Below are 9,909 nucleotides of genomic sequence, written 5' to 3' on the forward strand. Positions count from 1 at the left end.
GAAAGAAACCTTTTGCACACCTGGGTGGTTCAGTCCATTAAACATCTGCCTTCAGCTTAGGTCATGATCCCAGGGTCCTGGGATCCAGCCCCACATCCCTCTCCCTGCTCAGCGTGGGGTGTGCCTCCCTCCCACACCCCGCTCATGCTCACATGCATATCCTCTCTCTCTCTCTCAAATAAATAAATCTTTTTTTTTTTTTTTTTAAAGACACATTTATTCAGCGTCATGATCAGACTATTACATTTAGCAATCAACAGCATGGGTGCAAAAAAAAAAATCTACATTAAAACCCTTTGTTGGAATGCTTTACACTTTCCACAGAACAGAAACTAAAATAACCTGTTATACAATTAGTCACAAATACAGTCCTCGAGTTTTTTTGCCCATACACATGAGTATTGTCTAAAACATGTCTTCTTTGTAGCAGCTAGGCCCTGCCACCACTGTGCTTGGCTGAGTTCACAAATCTGTTGTAACCTGTAGCTTCCCTGTCACTTCTCTGGCTCTCCTCTCCTGCTAAGCTTTGTTTCCCGGCAGTAATTAAAACCTTCTGCCACTGCCATAGCTGCTGCTGCTGCTGGAACCACCATAGCCACCTTGGTTTCGTGGTTTGGCGAAGTATTGGCCTCCACCACCATAAGGGCCAGAGCTTCTGCCTCCAAAATTGCCTCCTTTCATGGGTCCAAAATTTGAGGATTGATTGTTGTAATTGCCAAAATCATTATAGCTTCCGCCACCTCCAAAGTTGCTTCCATCATTACCAAATCCGTTATAGCCATCCCCACTGCCACCATATCCACCACCACCTCGACTGCCACCAAAGCCACCTCGACCACTGAAGTTTCCTCCGCGACCAAAGATGTCATTCCCACCAAAACCACCTCCACGACCACCACCAAAGTTTCCAGAACCACTTCGACCTCTTTGGCTGGATGAAGCACTAGCCATCTCTTGCTTAGAGAGCACTTTCCTTACTTCACAGTTGTGGCCATTCACAGTATGGTATTTTTGAATGACAATCTTGTCTACAGAATCATGGTCATCAAATGTTACAAAAGCAAAACCCCTCTTTTTGCCACTGCCTCGGTCAGTCATGATCTCAATCACTTCGATTTTCCCATACTGTTCGAAATAATCTCTTAGATGATGTTCTTCAGTGTCTTCTTTAACGCCACCAACAAAAATCTTTTTCACAGTTAAGTGGGCACCAGGTCTTTGAGAATCTTCTCTTGAGACAGGCCTCTTTGGTTCCACAACTCTTCCATCCACCTTGTGTGGCCTTGCATTCATGGCTGCATCCACCTCCTCCACAGTGGCATATGCGACAAACCCAAAGCCTCTGGAGCGCTTGGTGTTCGGATCTCTCACGACCACACAGTCCGTAAGTGTCCCCATTGCTCAGAATGGCTCCTCAGACTCTCATCGGTCGTTTCAAAGCTCAGACCTCCGAGGAAGAGCTTCCGCAGCTGTTCAGGCTCTTTGGGAGACTCTGACTTAGACATGACGGCGGTGGGAGGGGAGACTTGACCGATGCTTACTCGGCGGCGCCACGGGCAGAAAGTCAAATAAATAAATCTTTAAAAAAAAAACAACAATGGGGCACCTGGGTGGCTCAGTGCGTTAAGCCGCTGCCTTTGGCTCAGGTCATGATCTCAGGGTCCTGGGATCGAGTCCCACATTGGGCTCACTGCTTAGCAGGGAGCCTGCTTCTCTCTCTTTCTCTGCCTGCTTGTGGTCTCTCTCTGTCAAATAAATAAATAAAATCTAAAAAAAAACCAAAACCAACCACAAACCGTAGCCCTCTGACTGATAGTGGCAGATCTTACACATTCATTTACCTGTTTTCTTGAAATGACTCAAATGATGAGGGATTTTTCTAAGGAAGCCAACCATGAGAACAAAGAAAAAAGGTACAGCAATAAAGTTTTGTATTTTTATTTTCCTTATTAAATCTTTTCATGAACAGAAGTTGATTTATTGTAGCTAAGTTTATATTCTCTATGGTTAGTGCTCTCTATATCTTTTTTTTAAGGTTTTATTTATTTATTTGACAGAGATCACAAGCAGGCAGAGAGGCAGGCAGAGAGAGAGGAGGGAAGCAGGCTCCCTGCTGAGCAGAGAGCCCGATGTGGGGCTCGATCCCAGGACCCCGAGATCATGACCCGAGTCGAAGGCAGAGGCTTAACCCACTGAGCCACCCAGGTGCCCCAGTGCTCTCTGTATCTTTTAGGAATTTCCCCAACCCAACGTGAAAAGAATGTTCTCCTTTATTTATTCTTCTAAGGTTTTATTAGTTAAGCTTTTACATTTAAGTTTTTAAATCCACCAGGATTTTCTCTTTTATTTGATATGAACCAGGGGATCAACTTTGTTTTTTTCTATTTGGGAAAATAAACACGTGTGTATAAATATGTATGTACAAACACTATGAATATATTTTATACACACACACATACCTACAAATACACATGGATCCCTTTGCTGGGTCTTTCCGTCTTTTCTGCTAATCTATTCGTCTACCTCTGTGCCTACTCACATTTTAAAATTGCAGGGCTGTATTTAGTAGAACATGTCCTCCCATTTTTCCCCAACTTCTAGTATGTAAGAATGCAGCTGGGGCGCCTGGGTGGCTCAGTCATTAAGTGTCTGCCTTCAGCTCAGGTCACGGTCTCGGGGTCCTGGGATTGAGTCCCGCATCGAGTTCCCTGCTTCTCCCTCTGCTTGTGTTCCTTCTCTTGCTGTGTCTCTGTCAAAGAAATAAATAAAATCTTAAGTTAAAAAAAATACAATTGATTTTTAAAATTTATTTATTTGAGAGAGAGCACACATGTGAGCAGGGGAGGGGGCAGAGGGAGGGAGAGACTCTCAAGCGGACTGCCCACAGAGTGTGGAGCCTGCTGCGGGACTCGATCTCATGACACTGGGTCATGACCTGAGCCAAAGCCAAGAATGGGATGCTCAACCAACTGAGCCACGCAGGCACCCTTGTAATCGATTTTTCAGATCCGCTTTTCAGCGTCTCCCCATAAACACATGGAGCTGGAGACAGCCAGACCTGTGTGGGTGGCCCAGAGCCTGAAGGCTGGACATCCAGACAAGCCACTTGGGAGAAACAGACCTGCAGAAAGATGAAAAATTAGGAAGGACACATTTAATGTCCTTAGAAGTGTGATATATCCAGAAAGCCAGAAGATATTGCTACAAAGGAGAAACAAGTAAAATAAGAACGAACTTTGAGGAGTTAAGTGTGACGGCAAAAATGAAAAACTATCCAAAGATTTTGATGACAAAGTCGGTTTCTGGAAAGACCAAGTAACAGAGACAGAAAACAGGAAAAAAGTACCCCGAAACTGACATGACTTATCAACGATACTCCCAACTTAAAAAAGAATTTTTGGGGGGCGCCTGGGTGGCTCAGTTGGTTAAGCGGCTGCCTTCGGCTCACGTCACGATCCCAGCGTCCTGGGATCGAGTCCCGCATCGGGTTCCTTGCTCCGCCGGGAGCCTGCTCCTCCCTCTGCCTCTCTGCCTGCCTGTGCTCTCTCTCTCTCTCTCTCTCTCTCTCTCTGACAAATAAATAAATAAATAACATCTTTAAAAAAAATTTTTTTAAAGAAAAAAATAAGGGGAAAAGGAAAACTGGAATTGTATAAACCATCAAGGAAATAAACCAAGAAAATATCCCAGAAGTGAGGAATATTTACTTCTAATCTGAAAGACCCACCACATGATAAACAGCAAGGATCAAACAAACAAACAAACAAAACCTCTACTTCAGAACACTAGAGAAAAAGGAAAATCCAGATGATTTGAGAGAGGGTTCAGAGGAATCTGGGGATTCAAGATTCTCATTTGCATCTACCCAGATGTCGTATCTCAAGTGTCAGCGTCCTACCCGAACCTTGACGTAGGAAACCGACTGGGGCCGAGAATCCCACCTTCTGCGAAGCTCAGCGACTCCTCCCAGTCGCGCTGGAGCCGATGCCGCTGGGCGCGAGAGGCTAGGCTTTCCTCCGATGCTGCAGGGGAGACCCTGGCTTTCGTACTGAGCCATGGCGTAGTGATCCTTTCTGCGGCACCTAGGACCGCTTCCCTCAGCCTCTCCCGGGCCGGACGTCCGACATAGATGCCGGTCCTTCGGCCCGTGACGGCTTCCAACGGACGACAGCGGGCGACTTTAACCATCGCATTGCTTCAAGCCACAGACGTCCATCTCCAGCCTACTACCACGACAGGGTTCTTGTCAACCAGCCCATAAGTGATCACCCAAATTCCATTCTAGAGTTCGTGGAACCACTGTCTCGGGTTCCCTGGGAAGAGACATGAGCACAGTTTACTGGGGGTGCTAATGGTCTCAGGGGACACGATGTGACAAGGTGAGGAAAGCAGGGTTAGGCAAAAAGGGAGAGTGACACGAGGCGGTTACAGGAGAAGCCTCAGCTGATCTGTGGGGACTTGGAAGCTGGAGGGGCCCTTGTGGTTGTTCTACTTCAAGGCAAAGAGGCCAGATCTTTGCATCCCTGCACCGACCAGGCATTGACATGGGCCGTGTAAGAGGGCACGTCCCCTTGGGGGAGGCTGTCCCGGCCGTGAGAGGTATTCCCGTGCAGGAAGGAGCTGTGTGCTCTCAGCATCTGAGAGTCCCAGCCTGGCGATGGGTGCATTGGCCCCAACGTGGAGTCGGGGGGGTGGGCGGCAGGCATCCGGAGCAGGGGAGGTGGTGCTCAGCGCGGCGGGGAGCGGAGGCCGGGGACACAAAGCTTGAGCACTTTCTCACCGAGGGGACACTCTGCATGAGGGCAGGGCAAATGTGCAACGAGTGGGTTTTATCTTAAGTGTCCAAAGGGGTGGTGTTGTACCCGAGTTTTCGCGTCCGAGAGACCACCAAGGAACCAACACCGATGCAATCACATGAGGGTTTATTTGACAAGCTTAAGCTTGGGCCCAAGTATACCCGACACAGCGGAGTAGGGACTTGGACCCCGAACCAGATGACAGTCGGAGTTTTGTGTTTTTTTTTTTTTTTTAAAGATTTTATTTATTTGACAGAGAGAAATCACAAGTAGGCAGAGAGGCAGAGAGAGAGAGGGGAGAAAGCAGGTTCCCTGCGGAGCAGAGAGCCCGACGTGGGGCTCGATCCCAGAACCCTGGGATCATGACCTGAGCCGAAGGCAGAGGCTTAACCCACTGAGCCACCCAGGCGCCCCTCAGTCAGAGTTTTTAAAGGCAGAGTAGGGGTGGGTGAGGACAAAGGGGATTATGGATGATGTAAGTCTCTAAGGAATTTTGGAAGTGAGGTCTCCAGGACCTTGAGGGGCTAGCTATTGTTACCAGTAATAAAAATCTTCTCGTGAGACCCTTTAGATGTATATCAGTGGGTCATATGCTTGGGAATGGTTGTTGACACTATTTTGGAGGTTTAGAGAGAAAGTTCCCTAAAGGAATTGTTAAAGTAGACTTACAGGATCCTGGTTGGACCTGTCAGGGTAGGGGGTCAGTCAGGCTAGGACTGTCCTCAGCAAAACCTCAAGGTGAGGGCAGTTGAGTCCCCAGGGACCACTCTGCCTGTTTCAAGGGCTTGTCAGTAGGTGAGGAATTTTAATGATTTTCTTCTGCCTCTGTTTCCCACATCAGGTGAGGGAGGTGCTTCACATTCCGCAGGAGACAGCAATCACGCAGCAGGAGATGGGGAGGAAGACTGAGCCCTTAGACGGCCATGTGGCTTTGGGGAGTCCCGAGGCTCTGGAGACCCTCACAAGCAGAGTGGGAACGGTAGTGCTGCCTCTTGGGTGCTCCAAGAGCCCCGACGCGGGCCACTCCCTCCACCCCGGCAGCCTAGGAAGAGGTTACTCCTGGAAGGCATGGGGGTGACAAAGGGGACAGAGCCTGGGCAAACTCCAGGCTCTGGTCATGCATGGGACCTGGCCTGCCCTTCGACCTTCTCCCATTATCTCTACCTCCCCAGCCCGTACACGTGTACAGATACAGATATTGTAGTGCAGGAGCTGAGCCCATTGGTTTTAAAGTCACTTCCTTATCACTTCCCCTGTCAGTAGTTGCGTGCCTGTGCGGACGGAGGGCGGCAGGTGGGCACGGCGGTCTTCACCATGGCCTACGGCTGGCCCCTGGCCCGAGTCAAAGGCTGCCTCCGGCTCCGCAGCCAGCTGGGCCGACAGTGCCTGGCGGAGTTTCTGGGTGTGTTTGTGCTCATGGTGAGCTGGGACGGGGCGCGGGGCTGCGGGCGGGGGGCAAAAGCTCTTCGCGTCTCCCGGGTCTCTGTTTCTTCTTGCGTCCAGCCACTCGTCATTTCTCTCCCCGTCCGTGTCCCTGCCATTCCCGTCCTGCTCCCTGACTTCGTCCCGGCCCTGCCCATCTCTCATCCTCCTGCCCTGCCTTCAGCCGTCCTCCTCGGCTCCCCTTTACCGCCCTCCGTCTGCTTCTCCCCCTCCCTAGCCCATGTGCTCAGCTCTCCCGGCTGGTGCCTTGCGTTCCAGGCCTCTGTCCCTGCCGCCCATCCCCCAGCCTTTGTCCCGCGCTGCCGGCCCCCCTGTTCCCGGCTCCTGTTCCTCATCCGCCCTCTCCCCACCAGCTCCTCACCCAGGGGGCTGTGGCCCAGGCCGTCACCAGCGGAGAAAGCAAAGGCAACTTCTTCACCATGTTTCTGGCCGGCTCCCTGGCCGTGACGGTAGCCATCTACGTGAGCGGTAACGTTTCAGGTGAGAAGGGCGGGGTCCGGCCATCAGAGACGGGGACGGTGCACGGGAGTGTGGGTCTATGGTGACGGTGACAAGGCAGATCCTTTGGTGATTCATGGACATTGCCTCCTTGAGCTTGGCTAGTGTCCCGGACGGAGATAGGGCTTTGGCCTGGTCCCGCCCTCCCCTTCGTGTGTCTCTCTTCCACTCACCTAGACAGAGATCTGTGGCGAGGCATCGGGGTGGGTGTCATCTTCTTGGGTCCCCCTCCTGAAGCCCCTGGGGTCATCTTCGCGCGGCACCTCACCTGCTCCTCCTTTAGACACGTGCTAGGCCGGTGTGCCCGGCCGGAGCCTGGTGTTGTAGAAAGAGCAGGCAGACCCTGGGCTTTCCTCTGTGACCCGGACAAGTTGCATGACCTCCCTGAGCCTCAGCTTCCCGACACACGACGGGAGCGGTCACATCTGCCTTCAGAGTTGTGAGCAGCAGCGGTGCCGGCCGGCTCAGCCCGAAGAGTGAGCCACTCTTGATCTCAGGGCTGGGAGTTCGAGCCCCACATGGGGGGCAAAGAGATGTAAGATTAAATCGAAAGCTGTGAGGAGCCGCAGCGTCACCTGGCGAGTGCCTGGTGGGACACTTCATGGATGTCGGTTTCCTTTTCTGGATCCTTGAAGGGGCCCACCTGAATCCGGCCTTCTCCCTGGCCATGTGCCTCCTGGGACGTCTGCCATGGGCCAAGCTCCCCATTTACTGCCTGGTGCAGCTTCTGTCGGCCTTCTGCGCCTCCGGAGCCACCTATGCGGTCTACTATGGTAACGTGGTTGGGCACATTGGGGTGTAGCTGGGAGAGCCTTGCAATGGTTTTCCGTGAACAAAGATGGGAATCTGGGGTGTCCCCCTCCCCTGCAGATGCCCTCCAGAATTATACAGGTGGGAACCTGACAGTGACTGGCCCCAAGGAAACGGCCTCCATCTTTGCCACCTACCCTGCCCCTTATCTGTCCCTGAACAATGGCTTCCTGGATCAGGTCAGTGTGAGGGAGAGACCCCGGGAGAGCCCGGCTCTTTGCCCTCATCCCCTGAAACTCCCTGGGCTGTGGGGTTGGGTTCTCTCTGAGCCACCCCCACCCCAGTTGCCCCTGTTGGACAAAGTCAGAGGACAAGGGTTGGTGGCCTAGGACCCTTGCGTGAGAAAGGGCAGAGGGACTGTCTGGCAGCTTACAGGGGCCCCTCTGCTTCTGTCACCTCTAAGGTTCTGGGCACAGGAATCCTTATTGTGGGGATCTTGGCCATCACGGACACACGGAACAAGGGAGTGCCTGCGGGTCTGGAGCCTGTGGCTGTGGGGCTGCTGATCCTAGCCATCGGGCTATCCCTGGGTGTCAACTGTGGGTTCCCACTCAACCCTGCCCGCGACCTGGGCCCACGGCTTTTCACCTATGTGGCTGGCTGGGGTCCTGAAGTCTTCAGGTGGGAGACTACGCCCCCCCTCCCCGGGCAGTCCCTCCCCTCTCCTTCCAGAGTCTGGGTCCCCAGCTCTCCCTTTGCGTAGTTCTCCCAGCCTCTTGGGACACTGTCTCCCACCGACACCGTCGCTCTCCTCTCCCTCTTACCCTTCTCCTGTCCCGCCCCCCGCCCCCCGCAAACTGTAGGGATGATGCTCTTGGGTGGGTCATTACCTCCTGGGCATTAGGGACCTCCTCAGCAACACGGCTCTATTCAGATCATCCTCTAGGGCAAGAGGCTGGACCAAGGCTCTCCTAGGGGCTCCCTCCAAGCGCTGTGCTCCTCACAGAGCCACACTCCTCTGGCGTCCATCTCCCCAGGAACTGCTTCCAGGGCGCCCTTGCGATGGCCGGTCCTCCGCGGGGAGGCGAGGGGAGTCAGCCCTGAGGTCCTCCTTCTGGCCCTCTCTTGTAGTGCCGGGAATGGCTGGTGGTGGGTGCCTGTGGTGGCCCCTCTGGTGGGGGCTGCGCTTGGCACAGCCACGTACCAGCTGCTGGTGGCCCTCCACCACCCCGAGGAGTCAGAGCCAGCTCAGGATCTAGAGCTCGCGCGACGGAAAGCCTCAGGCTTGGAGACATCTGCCCCAGCTCGGCGGCCGCAGCTGTGATTCCCACAGGACAGCCCTCACCGCCCTGGTGGACGCTGCGGGGGCCAGAGGTCCGGCGCCGGGAACAGGACATTCTTCCTCTGACGGACGCGCCGGCTTCGCGGTCGGCTATCGAGGCACCGTTTCCTCCTAAGCCGGAGAGGACGCCGGCGCGGGGCGATCCGGGGCCAGCCCCTCCGGGCCTCCCCCGCTCCTCCCTCCTCCCCGCGGCCCCTCCGCCCTCCTCCCCCCTCCCCGCGGCCCCTCCGCCCTCCTCCCCTCCTCCGCTCCGCCCTCCTCCGCGGCTCCCGCGGCTCCCGCTCCCGGAGCTGGTCTTTGGCCCCCACGGCTGCTGCGGACGTAGCGCCTCAAAGCAGCCACCAGAGGGCGCGCCCCGGAGAGGCGCGGGGGGGCCGGGGGCGGCCGCGGCGAGGGGCCCTTGCTGCAGAGCCCGGTCCCCCTGCAGGGCTCCCAGCCCCGGACCTCGGCGCGGCCGCCCTGCCCTCGCGGGGCGGCTCTCTGGATGGCGAGGGGGCGAGCCGGGACGGCCTGGCGGCCGGGAGCGCAAAGGGGGAAACTGAGGCACGGCCCAGCGCCCAGACGCTCCAGCCGTCCGTCCCGGAAAGGGGTGCGGTGAGCCGCGGGGCGAGGCCCCGACTCCGAGGCCGCGGGGAGCCGGGTGAGCGGGAGGGGGAGGCTCCGGGGGCCGCGCCGCGGGGCTCCTTTCCAGCGAAGAAACGCGCCGGCCCTCCCTTAGGGGCGCCGGGCGGGCTCTGTCGGAGGAACCTGCGACGCGATCTCGGGGTCGTGGGTTCGAGCCCCTGTTGCGCGCGGACAGAACTGAAATAAATAAACTTGAAAAAACAAAAAACGCCCGGGCTCGCTGCTGTGCTGGCTGGTTTGGCGTTTTGGCTGTGGCATGGATGTGCAGTGGGGGTGGGGGGACACGGCCTCGGGCGGGGAAAGACCCCGCCCCCGCCCCGCCCCGCACAAAGATGGCGGGTCCCGCCTCCCCTCCCCCCCCTCCCCTTCCCCAAAACCCCCTCCCGCCCCCCGCCTCTGCCGCCTCCTCCGTCACTTCCGCCCCGCCGCGGCCGAAACTGACACAAAGTAGCGGGC

The 9,909-nt window shown here is 55.3% G+C and overlaps 1 protein-coding gene and 1 pseudogene across 1 annotated transcript; one reads left to right on the forward strand and one right to left on the reverse strand.

The window, feature by feature from the left end:
• Positions 1–529: 529 nt before the first annotated feature.
• Positions 530–1,556, reverse strand: LOC122918015 (annotated as a pseudogene).
• A 4,554-nt stretch (positions 1,557–6,110) lies between these two features.
• Positions 6,111–8,811, forward strand: AQP10 (aquaporin 10). The gene is made up of 6 exons (XM_044267587.1): positions 6,111–6,215; positions 6,593–6,719; positions 7,373–7,510; positions 7,608–7,726; positions 7,951–8,168; positions 8,619–8,811. The coding sequence occupies exons 1-6, from the start codon at positions 6,111–6,113 to the stop codon at positions 8,809–8,811; spliced, it is 900 nt and encodes a 299-aa protein (XP_044123522.1).
• Positions 8,812–9,909: the final 1,098 nt, after the last annotated feature.

The sequence above is a fragment of the Neovison vison genome, chromosome 10 (genome assembly GCF_020171115.1).
Source record: "Neovison vison isolate M4711 chromosome 10, ASM_NN_V1, whole genome shotgun sequence".
Lineage (NCBI taxonomy): Eukaryota > Metazoa > Chordata > Mammalia > Carnivora > Mustelidae > Neogale > Neogale vison.

Bases quoted from the DNA above. Each gene is read 5' to 3' on its own strand.
- AQP10 (XM_044267587.1), top strand. From the start codon at position 6,111: ATGGCCTACGGCTGGCCCCTGGCCCGAGTCAAAGGCTGCCTCCGGCTC. The intron at 6,216-6,592 runs GTGAGCTGGGAC...TCTCCCCACCAG, and splicing joins TGGGTGTGTTTGTGCTCATG to CTCCTCACCCAGGGGGCTGT. The intron at 6,720-7,372 runs GTGAGAAGGGCG...GGATCCTTGAAG, and splicing joins CGTGAGCGGTAACGTTTCAG to GGGCCCACCTGAATCCGGCC.